This window comes from Centruroides vittatus, unplaced genomic scaffold (assembly GCF_030686945.1).
Source record: "Centruroides vittatus isolate TY-2023 unplaced genomic scaffold, ASM3068694v2 scaffold_1323, whole genome shotgun sequence".
Classification (NCBI taxonomy): Eukaryota; Metazoa; Arthropoda; class Arachnida; order Scorpiones; family Buthidae; genus Centruroides; species Centruroides vittatus.
In genome coordinates, this window is record NW_027122675.1 from 432,627 (window position 1) to 455,250 (window position 22,624).

General features: G+C 36.9%; 2 protein-coding genes and 1 long non-coding RNA gene across 3 annotated transcripts in view; 1 reads left to right on the forward strand and 2 right to left on the reverse strand.

Moving 5' to 3' along the window:
- Positions 1–3,637: 3,637 nt before the first annotated feature.
- LOC136986931 (uncharacterized) lies at positions 3,638–5,363 on the reverse strand. The gene is made up of 3 exons (XR_010882556.1): positions 5,278–5,363; positions 3,975–4,021; positions 3,638–3,883 (listed from the first exon to the last, which is right to left on the reverse strand). It is a non-coding gene; the product is annotated as an uncharacterized lncRNA (long non-coding RNA).
- Positions 4,066–5,259, reverse strand: LOC136986930 (protein hook homolog). The gene has a single exon (XM_067284573.1). It carries the CDS (start codon positions 5,213–5,215, stop codon positions 4,139–4,141), a length of 1,077 nt encoding a protein of 358 aa, XP_067140674.1. The 5' UTR covers positions 5,216–5,259; the 3' UTR covers positions 4,066–4,138.
- Positions 5,364–6,599: 1,236 nt separating the features above from the next.
- Nup133 (nuclear pore complex protein Nup133) overlaps positions 6,600–22,624 on the forward strand; it is an 89,091-nt gene continuing 73,066 nt past the window's right edge. The window contains exons 1-3 of the mRNA XM_067284535.1: positions 6,600–6,752; positions 9,486–9,625; positions 11,783–11,892. Of these exons, the coding sequence (XP_067140636.1) occupies positions 6,682–6,752; positions 9,486–9,625; positions 11,783–11,892 (321 nt within the window). The 5' untranslated portion in view covers positions 6,600–6,681. The remainder of the gene's footprint in view (positions 6,753–9,485; positions 9,626–11,782; positions 11,893–22,624) is intronic.

Genomic DNA, 22,624 nt, shown 5'->3' on the forward strand with positions numbered 1-22,624 from the left:
ACTTCTAAAGTATAATTTTTATGTTTTTATATTTTTCAATATATTTATTTTGTGCAAACAAATTAAAGAAATAATTTTTAACGATACAATAGCCTCGATTATTATTATAAAAATTTTCGTTAGGCTTAAAATCGACGAAAATTCAACACGAAGCGACACGCAACAGAGAAAAATTTCAACATCGGACATGTTAATATATTTTTTCGTACATAATCGGTTATCCGAACCCCAGTCCCCCAACTGATTTGGATAAACGACTCTCTACTGTAATACCTCGGTTTTCGTCGATAATCCGTCCGAAAACAATCGGCGAAAACCGAGGCAATTATTTCCATATGAATCAATGTAAATCCAATTAATTCGTTCTATAAACTAAAAAATACATACCAAAAACACATTTCATAGAGAATAAATATAGTGTTTAATACTAAAAACAATAAGAAATTAATATAAAATGAATATAAAAGTGGCCGATTTCAGCAATCTTAATGTCGCTCTCGTATTTTTCAATGATTTCCTTCTTCAACTCGATCTTTCGAAGGGAAGGCCAGGAACACAATCGTTATATAGCCAGTGCTGGCTCTGAAAACTTTCTTTGGTCCTATGATGGAGCAAAAAGGAAAGAAAAGCAATGGAATTGTTTGGCTAGAATATTGGGTAATAATGCTCACACAACGAGAAACAACACTACACTGAGCAGGAAAACGCGTGGGTCGCTCTTTGTTTTCGCGAAATTAGCAGCGAGGTCAAGTAGGCACGCCAACAAAATCCAAGGCAACCGACGAAAACCGAATTCAGCAAAAACTGAGGGGGCCAAGAGGGGAAAGATTTCAAAACGAAAAAATAACAATTATATGTGATATCGTTATCGTCTTCCATTGCCGTCTGGACTGCCGAGTGGTAACAGTCAACGTCATGTGGGAGCGATTGAGTCAGAGATCGATGCCTCGTATACAAACAACACAACCAGTTTATTAGACAATTTAACTTACAAAAAGTTCATAGTTACGAAGGGTTTAAGTCCTCGTATACTTCAGGGCGTAATCTTCAAAGAAGAGGAAAATTCGGCGAAGGTGGTTGCCATTCGCTGACCGGATGTTGCATTCTAAGTCCAGTTATCGAACAGGAAACGATGTCTGATGAAAGTAGATCGGAATGACCGAAGTTTCTCTCAACGAAGGTCAAACTTTCGGAGGATACATCGGCAAAGGACGAAGATGGAATCTTACGGGAAGCACCTGAACGAGGGACATAGCCCCGGCAAAGAACCGAGTGTGGGCTTAAATACCTTTTCGTCTCGCAAATCGTCACTTTATTGGTTATTAATCCCCTTTCTGTTACCAGGTGAAATTGGACCAGATCAGTTTCCGAGAAAGACGATTGTTTATGAATACAATTCGACACCATCTTTCGTTCGGTGTTGAACGAACCTTTTACCTTAACTAACATTTCGTTTTTTGTCGTCTAAAAATTTAATTTACTAATTTTTCTCCTTTTTTCGCGTGGTTTTAATATTAAAATAATTTAATTTTTCCCTTTATAATTTACTTCCCTTAATTTCAATTAATCGCGAAAATCAAGATTCGTTTTGATTAAAAGAATGTTTTTCATCCCAGCCCAGAGCCTCACAAAACCGGAGGTATTCAACGAAATTCACTCAGCAAATAATTACACCACAACACCTTAAGTTGCTGAGAAAAATTTATTAAAACGTAACTATTGTTTTCGGCCAAATCTTTTCTGTGCTCATCGCCAAAATGGATGAGTGCAAAGATTGAAATTTATAAGGGCAAACTACAAGATACGTGCATTAATGCAAGGGACGAAGGGCTACCATCTGCGAATATACGGGTAACCTATACGAAGACTATGTATAAACTATTTACTTTATTTCATGTAAGCGATTTTAGTATAAAAAATGAACGTGACCTGATTTGTGTAACATCATTTATAAATTTAAAAAAAATTACTAAAAGCTGTTTAAAAAGGAAACCTGCCAAAGCCAGAAAAAGTATTGGGTGCTGTGCCATTCTAGTTTACGCAATTTTAACTGTATTCTCTTCTTTTCCTTGGGTTTCTTTTATCTTCTGACTATTCTTATCTGTATCTTCAGATTTTTTATTTCTAAAACTACTAACACACACACTTCTGTGTCATGAGAATTAAATACAGTACAACCTAAAACAAAAACGGGGAAAATGATAAAAATCCATATGGAAGGGATATCAGTGCATAAATACTGACACACAAATAGTAAGTATAGCTGAAACTAATGATTAAAAATAATAATACAAATGAAATGTTTTAAAAGTAATATTTATTGTGCAGTGCATATATAATCTTTGATACATTGATACAATGAATTACAAGAATTAAAACAAATTCAACCTAATATAGGCCTTATATTTTTTCATATTGATAAGCACATTTTACATTATTTACATTTTGTACAAAATGATAATATTCGATGATAATTTGAACTCAAGAACTACAAATATTTGAATACATAGACGTAATCTTTGTTTACAACTTATGAATTTATCACCACATTTCCGTACATTTCAATATTACACAACTTTGGAATAAACATTGAAATAATTAACAGTGACTAATAAACTTAAATTCAAAGCGTGCCTAAATATCGCCAGCAAAAATAACTTAATAATCAATTAATTTAAACTAAGCTTTTTTTTAATCATTAATATTACAATATTTTATTGAATTACAGATTTATTATTTAAATAAAAATTTGAATCACTAACCTCAATGCCTATTTTTGCACAAAACTATTAATTTTGGATATTTTAAGATTTATATAAGCTCATTCATTTAGACTAAAATTTAATTAATTATTTATATCATTAAAATAAATTATATTTAAAAATACAATTATGTTAATTAAGTTCAAATATAATTGTTTATATAAGTCAATATTAATAAATAACTTAGAAATCAAATCTCCTTAAATCCACCCAGCTATTTGGTTAATAAATTTACTTAATATTTATATTTAAGCTGTAAAAGGAAAATACAGGTATTTTGATATTGATTAAAAAAGTGTTAATAAGTTTCAAAAAAATCATTATTATATCATCGAGTGATTAAATTTTAATTTGCCTAACTCATTTTCAGAATGTATTTACTAATAATTAGGATTATCATCTTAAATTTGCTGGATTTGTATTAGAATATGTTCTTTAGTTCACTGTACAAAATTTTCATTTAGGAAGTTTTACAGGAAATTTGTATTTATATTATGCATGCATATATATCAACAAAATTTCTAATCCTTACAATTTTATATAATAAAATGAATATTGATAGGAGCAGATTAGCATTCTGCACTTAATTTTAATAATGTTTGGGAATTATTTCTTTTAAAATTGAGCAAAGAAACATTTGTTAGTTATATTAGTGCATTAAAATTTTAATCATAATCATTCATTAAAAAAAAAACAAAATTTGTTATTTGTAATTACGAATGTTTTTCAATGTTTTATTAAAAATAAATGCAAAACAAAACTACATACCTATGGTGAAATTTTCAAGGTAATCATTTTACTCCATACTCTATTGTTTTTGAAAAAATAATTTCATTTAGATAGCTTCACCGACAAATATCAAATACATCAAAATTCTCTAATATAATTAGTAATGTAAAAATACACCTCAATAAAAATGTTATACATGAATATAATATTTAGCCAAATAAAATGCTATATTTTAATAAAAAAATATAACTATTTTTATTCTTTGACTTTATATTTTTATGTATATAATCTAGAGTTATGAATGTAACTATAAAATGGTTATATTTTTATATAAAATATAATCATTTTTTTTGTCTCACCTACTCTTGTAGATTTCCATCTGGAACACCAAGCTAAAAAATAGAAATCCAAAAACTGTTTCAAATTAATACAATAAAGCTTTTTTTCTTTTTTTTATTTAAATCACTAATTAATATACAATACCATCTCGTTGGTGTCAAGTTCCAAAAGATTAGTTCGGCTTCCTTCATCTGAAAAAGAAATATTCTTAACTACTATGTGTATTCAACTATTGCTACCGTTAACGTATATATTTTCAAATTATCACAGTTACAGCATATAATATTTACAACAACTTGAAAACTGAATTATACATTGTTTTCAACCATTTCGTTACAATAATGACACAGTTCTAACGATACTTTTCTATTCCCAACATGTAAACATATTCCACTAGTTTGTTTTTTCTGCTCGGTTTTTTCGACATTTCGAGTATCGTCACAATCTGCATTTAACTTTTGTTTTTTATGTACCGTTAAGTTTTTTGACGGTTCTCCACTTTCTTTTCTCTTAACGGGAGAATTCCACTTTAATCCAGGAATATTCTTAACTCCTTTTATCAAAATTCCAAGTTGTTCCGAATTTGCTATAATGTTTTTTAAATATTCGACTTCTTTATGTAAATTCTTATTTTCTTCTCGTAATGTAGCAATCTCGGTCTTTAAGCTACCGTTTTCGGAAGCAAAACTGTTACATGACTGTTCTAAATCTTTCAAGTACTTTTTCTTTTTTTCTCTATTTTCTCTAGCCGCTATGGCATTCTTCGACATGCACCGACTACTACCTTGTTCGTTACTATCGTCGGAATCGTTACTCTGAGATCCGCTCGCCGACTTCCCGCACCGTTCCTTAACCTTAAACTCCTCGGTAGGCTTTTCGCTTCGCGCGTCCCCGGTCATTTTTTTTGTATCGCCATCTTGTTTATTCAAAGGCGTATACTTGGTGGGAGGCGAAACTAATTTAAGAATTCTTTTAGCATTTGACCTTTCAAACTTAAAAGTATTAGAAGTACTTTTATTTATTAATTTAACAACAAAAGGCTTTGCGCCATTGTTATTTAGAGAATTTGATGAAGTTTTTTCCACATTATTCCGGATGTTGGAATGATCAGAATTAAGCTCCGAATTATTTGCTGGGGTCGAAGAAGAGAAATTACAAAAATTTTGTTGCGATTTTGTTAATTCCAGTTGACTGTCACCATTAAAACCTGATGAAAGAATAGATTCAAAAACATTGTCGTTATTAAAATCAGGTAAAACGGGATCCAAAGTATCGTCAAAAAGCGGTTCCAACTGATTTGACAAAGGGTCAATATCGAAATCTTCGAATTGAATTAGTCCATTTTGCCATTCTTCATTCGGTAATAACGCAATCGCGTCAGACATTTTTATATCAAAGATTTTAGTCTTATTTAGATACGCAAGCTTTTTATATTAACGAAACTTACCAAATATGTTAAAACTTGAATGTCTAATTTCTTTTCATACGAAAAAATTTGCTACCAACTACAACGAACAATAAGCACGAACGATGACTCCTCCAACGACAAACCAACGTTTTAGGCCACCTAGACGGATTCCTCGATTTTATTAGCCCAAGTGTAAAAAAAATAAAACTGAATTAAAATGATCTGTTCTGTAATTATTAATTACTTTTATTTTTAAAAAATATTTAATTAATACAACAGAATTATAAAACGTTAAATTATTTATTTATTTTTTATTAATTTATATACGGCGACGTAACATGTGGGCGATCTACCGAGGGGAGGAGTTTTTACATAAAACTAACTACTTTTTTTTAAAACTCTTTCCGCCCTGTGGGCACTAAGAGGGCCTCTATTAGTAGGCCCATTATGGGTTCGGCCAGGCCCACAATGGGGCGACAGGGTGGTGAGGGACGGGGCCCGACATATCCGAACGGACCACCCCCGAAAAATTCCTGGGGATTTTTCGACCCGTTCGGATTTGATCCCGGGTCCCCCAGAGCGGTAGGCTGCCACCTTGACCGCTCGGCCATCCGGCCGCTTTGAACTAACTACTATTTTGGTGTTACTAACGTAAATAAAAGCCAAAAAACTGAAATTGGCTAGCCCGTTGTTGAGACACGAACCCATGACCGACTACCAGTGTTCGGCACTGGTAGTCGTCGTGGGTTTCATCCACTCGGCCACTGTTGGACCCGTAAAACGATAGATGGCCGAGTAATCGAGGTTGCTGCCTACCGCTCTGGGGGGACCCGGGATCGAATCCGGACGGGTTAACCCTTTGGCACTCGCCGAGCCATTTGTTTAAATATATGACGTTGATCAACATATGTGAACTAATTTTGGCAATATGGTGATTCTGCTAAAAAATGATTCTCGGTAAAAACAGTTATTTGGCTGCGATAACTCTGCCGCATGGCAGTATAAGATACTTGAAAGGGTTAATTCTGTATAAAAGCTAAATTGCTATTAAATTATTTGCCTTTTGCTGTATATTTGTTTTTTTTTTTTTTTTTTGAAATGTGGCCTTCTTAGAAGAATGTTAATTTTCATGCGGTCTTGAAATGAGAAAAGGTTCACCACCCCTGTTCTAGCTCGTTGGTTTGATACTGACCTTGTCGTCTAGATGGCATCGATAAAACTCATTACTCTGAAAAAAATATTACGATTAAAGTATAAAAATGATTCATAGAAATTTGAAGTTAGGGTAATTGTATATTTTATTCCCGCGTTTCTTAATTATGTTTTGGCTGTAGAAAAAATAACGTAATTTGGCAGCCAGCATTTAACGAATTTTGATGATAATTTGGCAGTTGGGGAAGAAGCGGTAAACGTGAAGCGTGCGTGTGTTTGTTTTGATACAAGATGAGTTCAAAACGGTCTTTTACAACTACTCCTCTTCGTAGTACCTCATACAAAAGAAGTTATATGTCTGGGTAAATATGGAATTTATATATCTATATATAAACTTTTAAATAAATAAAAATTTAGTTACTTAATTTTTATAATGAATTATTTATGACATTGTTCAAGTGATCTTCGCGTAATTAATTAAGTAAAAGCTCCATAAAATCAATTATTTATTTTTTTGTGTTTCAATGGAATATTATAATCATTTGTGGTAACATTGCAACTTTAAATGAGGGGTTTGCCCCCACCCAAATTTTAGACTCTCCTTGATCGTATGGGCACAGGCTACAGTTGTGATAAGGTACCAATCGGCCCCCAGTGGTCAAACGGTTCCGTTCCCTGAACACTGGGAGTTCGGTTGCAGGTTTGCACCTCGCCCAGACAGACTGGCCATGTCGAGTTTTCTGGGTTTTCTCCACGTCTGTAATGCCTGAATAGAGGCTGTTACCCTTAAAAGACATCCCGGAAAGCATTATTCCCCATGTAACGACCATCATAAACTCATACAACTGCCATTACACGACAATTATGTCACACTTTACCTTGGGGAGATATAGCCTAGAAGCTCATGCCCAACTAGCCAATACAAGACAAGACAAGGTTCCAACCGCCTTATTCAGAGCTTCATTTGTACCTTATTGGTACTGTCGAACATTGTATTTAATACTAGAAATGTGTCTTATATATTTTTGAATTATTTTTTTTAATGTACAATGTCTCTAATACAGTGATACCTCAGTTTTGTCGATAATTTATCTGAAAAAAATCGGTGAAATTTGAAACTGACGAAAACTGAGGCAATTATTTCCATATGAATCAATGTAAATCCAATTAATTTGTTCTATACACTCCAAAATACGTACCAAAAACACATTTTATAGAGAAAGATATAGTGTTTAATATAAAATGAATATAAAACACTAATGTAATGAATAAGTGAACATTTAACATGGCATTCGAAGAGCTGCTGGTTCTGGTCTCATGATGGAGCTAAAAGGAAAGAAAAGCAATTGAATTGTTTGGCTTTTTTTAAACTCTTTCTGCCCTGTGAGCACTAAGAGGGCCTCTTTTAGCAAGCCCATTATGGGTTCGGCCAGACCCACAATGGGGCAACCAGGTGGTGAAGGATGGGCTCGACATATCTGGACAGACCAGCATTTGAAAAATTCAGGATTTTTCGACCCATGAAAAATCCTGAATGAAATCATGAAATCCCCAATGAATTTTTCATTGGGGATTTTTCGACCCATTTGGATTTGATTCCAAGTCTTTCAGGGCAGTTGGCTGCCACCTTGACTGCTTGGCCATCCAGCTGTCATAGAGGAGTTCTTTGGCTAGAATATTGGGTAATAATGCTCACACAACGAGAAACAACACTACACTGAGCAGGAAAACGTGTGGGTTGCTCTTTGTTTTTGCAAAATTAGCAGCGAGGTCAAGTAGGCACGCCAACAAAATCCAAGGCAACCGACGAAAACCAGGACAAAGTTTTCATAAAAAGAAAATCAACGATAATCGAAGTCAACGAAAACCAAGGTATTACTGTAGTGATAAACTACAGTAATACTTTGGTTTTCGTTGACTTCGGTTATCGTTGATTTTTTTTAAAAAGGAAAATGAAAAATATGTAAAAAATAAATTTAACTATTCATTTTTTTTATTGTTTTTTATGCAATATTTTAAAATATTTTTCTGAATGTTTATATTATAGTACTATATGAAGTCAGCAGTAAAATCGGTTTGGCCATGGCAAGCTTTTTGTTAGTCTTAATACTTTTCTTTACTAACAAATATTTTAAAAAATTAAATTAAAAATAGTGAATCTGTATATTAGAAAATTTTTACCAGTAACACAGTTTTAATTATGAAAATCAAACATTTTCAACAGTTCTTGCAGCTATCATCAGGGTATTCAGTTCTTACCACAAAATTAAAAATATGAGCATATATGTATGCAGAACAAAACTAAATAAATAAAATATATACATAGAAAATACAAGTCTAAAGAACATATTTATGAGCCTGTATAAAGCTTTTACGAGCATAAGTACTACAGATGCTGTAAAATGCTAGATGATGCATTTTGTATAGTGAATCTTCCAAACTGTGCTGTTATAAAATATTATCTATTCCTATAATTTGTGATTGAGAAGATTTCAACAAAATATGAATAAATGTGCAAGGCAATGAATTTTGTTTTAAAATTCAGTATTTAATTTTTTTTCTATGAATGTAGATAACTAAAGATAGAAACTTATTTCAGTAGTAACATCATACAGTAAAGCAATGTTTCTTAACCACTGGTCCATGGAGCAGTGCCAGTCAGTGATAAAATTTTATCAGTCTGCAGAAAAATATTTGACTATGTTGGCACAGTTGATTATGGTGACATTTAAATAATAATCTAAAGTTAATGTATTGTACATACTTTGTAACATACAGTAACTCAACTAAGAATTATGCCTATTTATTATGCTTATATATGCTTATATAAAATCATAATAAGTAAGCATAATTCTTAGTTGCGTATAATTTATCTATGTAAAACTATCCTTAATTTTATCAGCCTGTGATGAGAAAAGTTTGAGAAACACTACTGTATTAAGTATTAAGTAGTAAGATTTAAGTGTTGCTATATTTTATATAGCAATACTTAAATCTGAATATAAGTTTACTTGAATTTAAAAAAAAATTATTATTTTATGTAATAATTGTGTAAAAAATTGTAATATTTGTGTATTATTATATCTTCATAATAGGCGTACTCCATCTCGAACCCAGTCTGCGAATTGTTCTTTTCAAACTTCACAAATTATTGAAAAAACTGTTCAGCATACTGTTGAAGTATTTGGCACAACATTGCCTGTTCTAGTTACAGAAGCATTAACTGTAGCAGAAAGTAAGTAATTTACTTGCTTACTTATTATTCAGTTACTTTTATTTTATTTTATTTTAATGATGATAAACTGGAATATGGAAGTAATAAACAATTGTTAAATTTTTAAAAATTATTTTTATTATTAATATAGAAAATAATCATAAACTTTATCACTGAAAGGTGATGTTGACTTCTGTTATTAAACTTGAACTATTTAATTATTAAAATTAATATTATTTATAATTTATAAAAGCCTAAAAAAATTTAATATCATACTTTAAGAATGCTCTGGAAAAATGTTCAGTTGTTATTTGACTGCTTTGCTTTTGACTACAAAATCTGAGAATCAAATCAAGTTACTTGTTGGGCTGCAATTCAAATTGCAGACCTGTATGTTTTTTCTTTTGTCTGTCTGTCTTTCATTATGCTTGAGAACGGAGTCAGATAGAAGAAATCCGAGACTGGATATGGAAACCATAGGGCAAGAGGCCCTGATTCACTATATATGAACTTCTGATGCAGACTGGAAGTCACGTTATTTCAGTTCAAAACTTTTCCCCTGAAAGATGACCATCACGACTATTGTTAAAGGAAAGGTATGATATACAGCGGCAAGCCGCTACTAATTTGAGGTGGAAAGCATATATTTTAATTTAAATAAATAAAAAATTACAGCCTTGCATTGTGACAATGTCACAATAAATAATTGCTTGTTTTAGAACAGTAAGCTTAATGAATAAAATATTATCTACAATGGTTTTTATTTCTGTCTTAAGGTTATAGGATATCTTAAATGCAGTTTTATATGAGGAATTTTTTGCCCTAATTATATGTTTCTTAGCCTAAAAAGTTGATTATAATCTTTCCTTTTTAAATTGGAATTCAAACAAATCATACATATATACTATAACTTCAGTTTTAACCTAATTTAAGCCAACTTAAAATATAGGGAAAAAAAAATAGTGGATGTTTAGGACAATGTATAATTATATTATCTGTGATATTTTCTGAAATTTGGGTAAATAACATTTTATTCTTGCATATTTTAACAATATAATGATTAACATAAACAATGCAGGCACATTAATGAGAGCAATTGTGATTGGACTGCTTCCCTTAGCATTGTTGCCGCACACGGTCTGTGAAATTTCTATTTTTGTCGGTCTGCAGTTGTGAAAAGGTTGAAGAGCACTGGTGTAGATTGAGGGATCCTAATGCTTGTTTAGCTTTCATTCATAATTTAGCTAATAACAGTGTTTTGTAAGTGATGTCAGAAAACTCGAAATTGTTTCATTGATCTCTTCAACATTCTTAAATAATTAGTTTCAGCAGTTGTCATTAAGTTTTGCAGATTATCTGGTACCATTATCAGATAGTTTGCAGTTTAGCCAAAAAAAAAACATTGAAACAGAATCAATTACTTTTTCAGCTTTTGTTATCAGTTTCTGTTTTTAAGTAGTGTGAAATCCAGATCATATGAAGTAAATTTCATTGCATTGGATGAAATGATATGCTTTTAACTGATGAATTATTTTTACTCTAATTTTTGAAACTCTACACAAGAATAATAAAATAATGAAGTATCATGTAGAGTAAATGAGATTTTTAAAATGGTCATCAAATTATAATTCATAATGTAACTACTATATCACTCAATACACACAAAAATGATCAAAAATATTAGTTTAACCAGTTGGATAAATCTTTTTGTTGCTGTTCAAGGTAGTATGTGATTGAGTGGTTATCAAATTGATTAAAAATTGGCAAAGTATAATTAAAATAGCTGTAGAAATACTAAAATTTCATAAACAGTTTCAATAGAAAATTTTGCAAGTCAAAAAATGAGTTAAACTGAATGAAAAATGATAATTTATATATCAAATGCAAGCTTGTACCCAGATTTGATTAAAATTTTTTTTCCTTTAATTATATTTCTATACATTTTTTATTAAAGGTTAACTTTAAAGTATTATTATGAGAAATATATACATAATGTTAGATAATAATAATAATAACTACATATTTAAAATTCATTATATTTAATTTTTGTTTCTTATGGAGTTGATTGCATCTAATAAAGTATTTACTACAATTATGATCAAATTATATTGTATTATCATCTTTTTTTTTTAATAACACTCATGAAGTGATTCCAAATAATTTTTTTTTTTTGTGTAGGAGGGAGTGATGTATCAGTCAAACTGTGTGATTATGGTTGGGCTTCATTGGTATGTGGTCGCAAATTATTTGTTTGGAAATTTAAACAAATGCCAGAAACAAGAAATATGGTAATATTATTTATATATTTTTTGGATTTTTTTCGTGATATCAATGTTTTAAATTAATTAAAAATGATAAGTATTTAAGTTATAATTTATTAGGACACATTGAAAAGTGCTCCGAAATATTGCATAATTAGATATCTTAAAATAAATTTGGGAATTTTTTTTTACAACACTTAATTAGATATATAGAATAGTTGTAGTTATTAACTATTTTGTTATTTGGATCCAAATATATGCAGTCACTTTTACTTTAATTAAATTTATATGCTAATTCTACTACCTATAGTCTGTCTATGGAAAGCATCAACTTGAGAACATCATCATGCATGATGTCACTTAAGTTAAACCAATTGGTACGTTCTTTAACGATGTCAGCACATTTCATTTCAAATTTCAGGCAATATGTGAGTTTTATTTTCTCTCACTAGATAACGACTTTTTTGTTAATTATGTTAATTTTTTTATAGCATTCATTAACTGTAAAGAATCATGCATTTAACTACTACTACAGCAAACTTCCTCATATTTCAATACCAGAATATGAAGCTTTCATAATACTGTTTATAATGGTGGTGACATGTTTAACAAATGAGGAAGTAACTCGCCACAACTAAGCAATCAATGGCTAATGCTCATTGGTTATGTGAAATCTGGAAGTTAAGAACCTAGAAATTTCTGAATTTTTCACTCCAGTTATAAACGACTTAATCAACAACATTCCATACCCGGGAAATTGTTGACCCTCGAATGGCAACGATTGTCCCCTAACTATCAACAAACCGTTATTCCTTCGGAGCAGGTAGATCATCTTGCACGATGGTTTATAGTTAGCGTCCGAACTAGTCGTTTATTTAATATCCCGGGAACACCTATGGCCCTAATAGTGATTCGTTTTCGATCACGTGACAAGTTTTCCCATCAAAAACTTATAAAAGACGCTTCCTTCCCCCCCTAAGGGGCTCCTTCGTCTCGCTTTTACGACGTGCACTACGCCATCCGCCGGACTCTCAAAAAGTTTCTAAGTTCTTTAAGTGCCACTGCCCTGCCTACGGAAAAACAAGCTCTACGTGCCATCGGCCCATTACCGGATTCTCCATCAGCCAAACTTTATCGTCACTTCTGATTCCGTCTATTACGGACTTGTTAAGAGGTATGAAAAATAATTGTAAACTCTCTCTCTCCGGCCCCTTTTTGTAAACGAGGGTAGAAGTGTACTTTAGTTCGTTTAGCTTTCATTAAATTTTGTTTTTGTTATAAAATGGTGTCTTTCTTGACTGTCGGCTTCGCCTTATCGTCGGCCCCATCCTTCCTCCTCCTCCACTCGCGTAACGCGTAACGCGCCGTCGACGTAACAGCCATCCTTGACAAGTGAGTCACGGGAAAAAGAGGTACGACTCCCTCTTACCTCCCCGAGATCTCACACATTGGTGACAATCGAAGGGGTGGCGTCTTTTTAGGCACCCCCGATTTCACATATTGGTTTGCAGGAGTGGGGTCTCGACTTTTTCGAAAAATCGATAAGGCGAAAAACAGCCACAGTCGGGAGAGAGGTCGAATTGAGTTGAATTAGGAATCATAGGAGTAGGGTCGTACTAGAATCTCCGACCTAGTTGTAAGAACTAACGAAATAAACATAATGGAAGACGATCCCCGCGATGCGGCTGGGCCAGCCCACCCAAATCCTAATCCGGCACCGAATCCCCTTACATTGGGAGGTTTAGGCGGAATAATACCACTATTACCCGTATTCTCGGGAGAAGCAGGAGGCCCTCGGGTAACGGACTTTTTTGATTCGTTAGCCGATGTTACTAAGGTAGCGGCATGGTCCAAGGCCCAGATGCTGGCAGTGGCAAAATTAAAACTTACGGGTATCGCGAGAGAATTCGTCCGGAAGGACCGAAGAATAAAAGAAGTGGATGACTTCGACGAATTCAAGCGATTGATGATAGCGCGTTTTGAACGGGAGCCATTTTCCTTTCGATTATCTAAATTTTATGCGTGCGTGCAGAAAAGGGACGAGGACGTACAGACTTATGCTGCTAGACTCCAAGCACTGGCGATGGAGATAGAAATTACGCCGGAGCCTGGCGCGACTGCCGCCGAGACCGCGATTATTGAACGAGTTCAGAGGAAGGAGTTAGATGAAAGGCTTAAAGCGCAATTTTTGAACGGAATAGACATAAGAATCCGGCAGCGCGTAATGAGCCGTGAGGCTGAGACATTCGATGAGGCTCTAAAAGCCGCGATCAGTGAGGAAACAATTGAAAGTCTCACCGCGCATCCAAGAGGAATCATGCGAACAGTAAGGGAAAGCGATAAAACCTCAGCTCAGGAGGAGTTAGCGCAAGTAACGTCAGCGATGGAGGACTTAAAGGCTAGAATGGACGGACTAATCCGAAACTCTCCTCGTTTCGGCTCTAGAGATCCTATATCTCGCCGAAATCATCGAGGAGGCTATACTCCTAACTCCTACAATAACAATCCCAATAATAATCCGCATTTTAGGCGTAACGCAAATCGGTCGAACTCCCCTAATTGCCGAGGTGACCGCCCTTTCGGTCAGTCAAAATGGAATCTCAATCAAACCCCGAACCAACGCTCGCCCGCTTGCCGAAACGGCAATCCTAGCGACCGCTTTATGCGAAACGATTCACCCAGGCGACGTGAACCCGAAGGGGAGAGGAATAGGGTCAGATTTCGATCGCAGCCTACTGAAGAAAATCGAGGCAAATGGAAGGGCAATGTACGTAGTGTAGAAGGACGACGACCTCGATCTAACTCTAGTAAAGCCTCTAGGACCCCTCCTTTTTCCTCTCGAGAGATCCGAGGCTCAAACTTTGACTTAGAATGTCCGCCTTATAGGACTCCTTCGAAGCGAAATCGAAGAACCTCCTCAGTACGAATCACTAATTATACTTCCGCACCTAGCGAAGCTACATTTGACTGTTACATAGGTGGCAATCCCGCTATAGTGCAGATAGATACTGGTGCGAAGGTCTCACTTTTATCAAAGGTTTTCGCTAACTCTATGAAAGAAAGAGTACATATAGATCATAACAAAGACACAGACCTTAGAAGCGCTACGGGACATGTAATTCAGACCTACGGTATTATTAGCCCTACTTTCCAGATAGGAAATCTGCGCTTCCCCTTTGCCTGTTGCCTAGTTGATCACGATGTCACCTCTCCCTGTGACGGCATCATAGGCCGGGATATGATAACCGACAAGGGATTCTGTATTGATTTAAAGGGCCGAGAATTAACTATCCCTCCGCAGACAGTGATACCTATTCAAACCTCAGGGAATAATAAAAGAGCGGGAAGGATTCAACAGAACCAACAAAGGGAAAGAGGCCCGAATAGAGATAATAGAACACGAAAGAGAACAGAGGCTCCTCCACTAGAGGAAAATGTCGGCTCAGCGAAAAGGTCGTACCGGTCAACAGATCGGGAGGAAGGAAAAGGAGTAGTGTTAATTGAATCCTGTCAACTTCCCCCTATGACAGAGAACATAGTTACTGCTAGAATTGTTGGCGATAAGCGACCTAGTAAAGTCGGAGTAATCGAAACTGCTTCCTTCACTCAGGAAGGAGTTTCAGGAGTCAATTTGTTGGTGACCCCAAATAAAAAGGGACAAGTTCCCGTACGTCTTCGTAATGACACTCGTAAGACAATTAAGTTAGAGAAAGATGGTAAGGTTGGCACCTTCTTTGAGGCTATCGAAGAAAGTGAGCCCGCAGATACTATAAAGGAAGGGGCATCCACGAACCTATCGAAAGCAGAATTGAGCCACCTTTTTGATTGGACTGGCGTCCCCCGGAACGAGAAACGAGATCTCTTAAATTTACTATATAAATATAGGCATGTCTTTGCCGTGAATGACTATGACCTTGGCTACTGTAATATTGTGCAACATACAATAAATACTGGCGATGCGGCACCTATCTATTCGCCTCCTTATCGCATTCCCTACGCCCAACGCCAACAATTAAACGATATCATAGATGACCTCTTGGCCCATAATATTATCGAACATTCTACGTCCCCTTGGAGTTCGGCTGCTCTCCTAGTTAAGAAAAAGGACGGATCGTTACGCTTAGTAATAGACTATCGTAAACTAAATAAAATCACTAAAGTAGACCCGTATCCTCTGCCTTTAGTGCAGGAATCCCTAAGCCTAATGGGACAAGCGAAATACTTTTCGACGATGGATACGATTTCAGGATTTTGGCAATTAGGAGTAGGTGATAAGGAAAAGACCGCATTCTCTACGCCAGACGGCCACTATCAATGGAATAGGGTTCCGATGGGTCTTAAAACAAGTCCTGCGGTTTTTGAAAGGTCGATGGATTTCATCTTACATGGTCTCAAAGGAAAGACATGTCTTGTATACATGGACGATATACTAACATTTAGTCCAGACTTCCCTAGTCACCTAAAACGACTTGAACAAATATTTCAGAGACTCGGAGAAGCAGGCATAAAATTAAAACCTAAGAAATGCCATTTCCTGCAACGCCAGATAAAATTTCTGGGTCACGAAATTTCAGAACAGGGTATAAAACCCGATCCCGACAAAATAAAATGTGTTCTAGAATTCCCGAGACCTGAATCCGAGCGAGAAGTCCGCTCTTTCCTAGGACTCACTGGCTATTATCGGCGGCACATAAACTCTTATGCCACGATCGCTAAACCCTTGACTGATTTATTACGGAAAGATGTGCCGTTTGAATGGGGCCTTAAGCAACAGGAAAGCTTCGAAACTCTTAAACAAATTTTGACGTCGGCACCATTATTGAAGTCCCCTGACTTTACAAAACCTTTTATTTTGGCGACCGATGCGTCAAATTTCGCCCTGGGAGCGATATTATCTCAGGAAGAAAACGGCCAGGAGAAGCCGATTGCCTATGCGAGCCGATTATTAAGGAAACCCGAACTTAATTACAGCACTACTGAGAAAGAATGCTTAGCCACCGTGTGGGCAGTGAGGTATTTTAAACCCTATCTTTATGGAAAAAAATTTACTATTGTCACAGATCATAGACCTTTGAGATGGTTATTAGATTGTAAGGATTCTACTACTAATTCTAGATTATCGAGATGGATCATTTTCCTTCAAGAATTCGATTTTGATATTATCTACAAGGCCGGAATTTCACATAGAAATGCGGACGCCCTTAGTCGTATCCCAATACGTCAAATAACAGAGGTTGAACCCATCTTCTCCGTGCCACAATTAATAAATGCGCAACAACGTGATGATCGATGGAGACCCCTTATCCAAACCTTAAAGGATGGTGTAACTACAGGAACCTATAATAATCTTAACCTAGAGGATTATTATATCAACGAGGAGGGTGCCCTCTGCCACAAGGGCAGGAATAAAAAACGTGTGGATTGGTGGGAACAAATTGTTATACCTACCGCCTTAAAGGAATATATCCTGTTTACCTACCATGATAATCCACTAGCCGGTCACCTAGGAGAATTAAAAATGCGTACTAAAATCGCAAACTCGTTCTATTGGCCCGAAATGGCAAAGGAAATCAGGAATTATTGCCTAAGTTGTCAGAGCTGTGCCAAGCACCGACGACCGGGTCGACGGACAGCAGCCGAATTGCAACTGTTTGCCCCCCTTTCTCATGTATTTGAACGAGCAGCAATGGACATTGTCGGTCCACTCCCTCTTACGACAAACGGCAACAAATATATCCTAGTATTTGTTGACCATTTTACTCGATATGCGGAAGCAATTCCACTACCGGATGTAAGTAGTAAAACAATTGCTAAGGCCTTTGTCACTCACATCATATTGCGACACTCTACTCCTAGGCAATTATTAACTGATAGAGCGCCGAACCTAATTTCTAAGATGTTCGCAGAAGTGTGTGAATTGCTACACATAAAGCGGCTCCTTACTACCGCCTACCATCCAGCCTGCAATGGTGTGGTGGAGAGATTTAATAAAACTCTAGTTGATATACTATCTCATTATGTCTCGCAAGATCAACGAGACTGGGACGAGTGGATCCCTTATGCCTTATTCGCATATAACACCTCCGTGCATACGTCTACTAATGACAGCCCATTTTTCCTACTATATGGGAGAGATCCAACCTACCCTTTTGATTTAGTTACAAGCCCTGCCACGGTCTCCTATGACGTAGAAGACAATTTCGCTTCGGAATTACGTCAACGAATGAGACACGCTCATCAAACAGCTCAACTATATGCCGAACAAGCCGCCGAGACGAGGCAGGAACTACACCGCCGACAAAATAAGCCACCCCTCTATAGAGTGGGAGATAGAATACTACTAAAGGAAGTCGTCACGCCTAAAGGCCTAAAGCGAAAATTAGCTCCCCGGTGGACAGGACCTTATCGTATTGTCGAAATTCTAGGACCCGTCAATTTCAAAATAGAAAATATCCAAACCAAAAGAACACTACATGTTCATGCTGACAGAATTAAACCTACAACTGCTCGTAAGGAGATTAATCTAGAAACTGATATGACGGCCGATCAGTCCAGTTTACCGCCGACACAAGAAACAGTTACGGCGGCGCCCCAAACTAATATTCCCATTGACCCTTGGGACGAATTCATCTTGACCTCTATTCCCACTCCGCAACCGGAAGAACAACCTGAATCCGAAAGTGAGAGCGGAAGTGAGAGTGAAAGTGAGAGCGAAGAACCGGAGTTAGAGAGCGAAGTTACTTCCTCTGAACCGGAAGAGCAAGAGACCACTCCTCCCTATGCCCTTCGGAGTCAAGGGCCCGTGCCCGACCAGCCGTGGGTGCTTCCGAGACCCACTCGCAGCCGCATCCCGCGTTTTATTTCCCCCGCGACCAGTCGATCGTCTTCTCTTTAACCCACAATCCTACCTCTTTTGTTCTCCTTTTTAACTTACGGTAGCGATATCTTAATTAAAACCCGTATCGTCTTGTCGGTGTCTTATTGGTCTTTCTTTTTCCCTTTCAGACCTTCATGGCCGCCCCTGGGCAAGATCCTGCCCTCACGACCCTTCTGAGTTGTCCTATTTGCTACACCGTGGTACACCCACCTGTATATCAATGCACCAACGGACATATTGTGTGCTCATCCTGTCGACAAAGAATTACTACTTGTCCCACGTGTCGGGAGACCCTCGGGCATATTAGGAGCCTGGTGGCCGAGCAAATTGCCTCTACCTTGCAACTGCCGTGTACGAACGAATCCTACGGATGTACGGCACTTTTAAAGGAGGCGGACAGGGCGACTCACGAAAACACCTGCCCTTTTCGACCAGTTGATTGCCCTTTCACCCTCCACAATTGTAACTGGAAGGGAGAGTTAACTAATGTACTCTCACACATACAACAAGAGCATAAGCAAGTGCCCCTGTTACGGCAGGCATCTCTAATTTTTATGGGTATCCCCCTTACCCGATCAACTTCGCAAATTTGGGCCACCATGCTAGCCTGGAATAACCAAACCTTTTTACTTTCCGTAACTAAACCCTCCAGCTACTCTCCTTTTTGTATTCAAGTTTTCTTACTCTCAAAGCCCCCTGAGTCTTCTACCTGTCGTTATACAATCACATTTAAACGGGGCCCTAATACACTTTGCTGGAAATCCTCTTTTATCCCGATATGGAGTCTTGCTAATCCAAGCCCCCCCCTCCCCTTAGAATTACCCTCTGATCTAGTATACTCATTCTGTGGCCATGGCAATTTTAAATTTCATTTTGAGCTTTCCACCGATTAACGAGCTCCTCTCCTTCCCCTTTCAGAATGGCGGACTCCGAGGAATGGTGGAATCCCGACCTCCCAACCACGTCGACCAATCGAGGGGAGGTCGATATTACCGCGCTTCGGGCAGCTTTAACCTTCGCCCGGATGCAACGACAAAAGGGAGCCGTGCCCGCTACTCTTATTTTGCCCCTTGGACACGAATGCCCGCCGATATTAGAGGAATCCTTCCGAGAGGAAAATCGGCTTAGTCAAGAATATTATGATCGACAGGAAGCCATAACTCCGCACGCTTCCAGGACCCCTATTTTTCAACCCCCGGCTCGAGGGCGCTCCAGACCGTCACGGGCCGCAAGATCGGCCCAGCGCCCCCCACATCACTAATTAGCTATCTATATTCCTCTCCGCCACCTTTTTGCATTATACCTATATTGTAGTCTCATCACTTAATGTATCATAATACTTGTAACCGTGTAACCAGGTATGGCATATATACGCCCAATATATATAATTAATATTTTCATAAATAGGTGTACTCTCTTAATAAAATAGTGTTTTTATATTATGCCAGAATGCGTGTCCATTTTTTTTCGTTCGACGCGACCTCCGCGACTAGATAATCGACCTATCTCCGTAAACCCCTCTTTTAGCGCTCGATTTTTCCCGTTTCGACCTAACGGAACCTCATCATTTGAAAATTATCATTATTTATTCAATAAGGAAAGCTACTTCATTATAAAAGCCACGGGGATCAATTATTACTAACACCCTTTCCCTGTTACAGGGGAAGAAATACAACCCCCAGAAGGTGGATATAAAACGCACCTCAGCAACAAATTCAACATGCTTCTCCTCCATGCTTATTTCCTTCTTCAAGTTTTCCGTCTCACGACGATGATCTTGTATTCAGAACAACAGGAATTCACCAAAGGAGTTGTCTTCCTACATCGAGGGAATTTCTTAATGACCGCCAGTCACTGGACGTTGGTCACCGAACTCTCCTTCGAACATTTAGAGCGCCAAATTCAATTTATCTCCCAATCTCTGGAGTATTTAGACACGAAGCTTCAATCCCAAGAACATGTTCCTACCAAAGGCTTCGAATTGCTGCGAGCTTCATTTCTTAACCATCATAAAGAATATCAAGAGCTCGCCACTTTAATCACATTGCCTTTAATCCCAAAAACCAAGCGAGGTTTAATAGACGGCGGAGGAAAAATTCTAAAATTCCTCTTCGGAACAGCTACTTCCGAAGATATTACAACCTTAAATGCCGAAATCTCTAACATCAATGACCAAAACGAGAGAATTATTCATTTACTGCGCTCACAAGCCACCTTATTGAATGATACTCTAAATATCAGCAAAAATAATCGACACCAAATCTACGTGTTATTCAAACGACAAGAATCATTTAAAGAGTTATTAAATCGCTATAGTTACGAACTTGCGTTTGAAATAATTAGTCGGATACTCGAATTCTCTATTCAAGAGTTCCATCTCCAACTAGTAGCCTTACGAGAAGCGATTGATATACTAGAAAAAGGTCAACTAAGCACCTATTTCGTATCACGAGAAATCATGTTACGTACCCTCCGAGACATTCAACTACAGCTTCCGGAAGGTTACGCAATGGTCGAACCTATAAGACCTGACACGCTATTTAAATACTACCAGTGGATTACCACCCTGGCTGTAGCAGTACCTGGCAAGTTGAGAATCTTTGCTAAGATCCCATTAATCACCCCTAGTGGATACTTCGATATGTACGAAATTATCAAATTTCCTACATACATACCTGATCTAAATACATTCGTCCAAATCCAGACTAATTATCCTATAGTCGCCTTATCCATGGACAGACAGTCCTATATGTTATTACAACACTATGAATTAATAATTTGCAAAATGGATCACTTTCCTATTTGTTCCGTAGACGGACCTATTCAGCGTTTCCCTCAACAAAGTTGTGAATATGCACTATTTAGTGGCAACGAAGTCGCGGTCAAAGACCTTTGTACCCGTCAAATCGTTCCACAATTTCCGCCAATTTTTAAGAGGATTGATCAACTAGGATCATGGATTTATTCTATTCCAAATCCTCTCACCCTAACTATTAGATGTCCCACTCGACATCAACAATCTCCATTTTCATCCACTACTCATAAATTAAACAAAACGGGAATACTCCATCTCCCAAACGCATGCACCGGCTATGTACCTGGATTCGTCCTTACTTCGCCGTTCCGAATGCAGACCACCATACAATTGGAGATAGCACAACAATTAATAGTGCCACAGCTAGAACAAATCGTCAACAAATCTGAGATCCTGTTGCTGCAAAAACGCCTTAAGGATCCTGACCTCCCGAAACTCACATCGGACTACGATATTCGATTAGCAGACCGTTCTTTGAACAACGTCCAATACGACCTAAATCACCTGTTACGGGAGCCAACAAAATCATCTCCCATAACTTACCCATCTTTAATAATAACCATTATTGCTGGTTGTCTAGGCGCTATCCTCACGGGACTTTGTTTATGTTATAGTTATCGCAATTACTCACGATGCAAGAAGTACTCACGATGCAAGAAGACCCGTGCGACTAGTCACCGACCTCCGCCGGAAGAGGAACACGAAGAAACCGCCTTCAACGGAGACGGAAATCCGCCTGTCACCTAGCACTCCACCGGGCACTTCTCACGAAGAAAACCCCCGAGGCAACCCGACTCCACGAAAACAAAAATCTATTGTTCAATCCTATTAACAAGGTCATCCCCACACCGCCATTTTCCCTTTTATTCCTCATTTTAACGTACTAACGTTTATACCTATATTCATAGATTTGTCGCGAACGATTCTAATATTTAGTTCGTATCCTAGAATTGTAGATTAACTCTCTTTAACGGGATTTTTTTTTTCTCATACTAACCTAGATATATATTGAATCTTATGTTAACGAGAGAGAGAGTAAAATAACCTTTTTATGTAACCTTGCATAC

Bases quoted from the DNA above. Each gene is read 5' to 3' on its own strand.
- LOC136986930 (XM_067284573.1), bottom strand. From the start codon at position 5,215: ATGTCTGACGCGATTGCGTTATTACCGAATGAAGAATGGCAAAATGGA.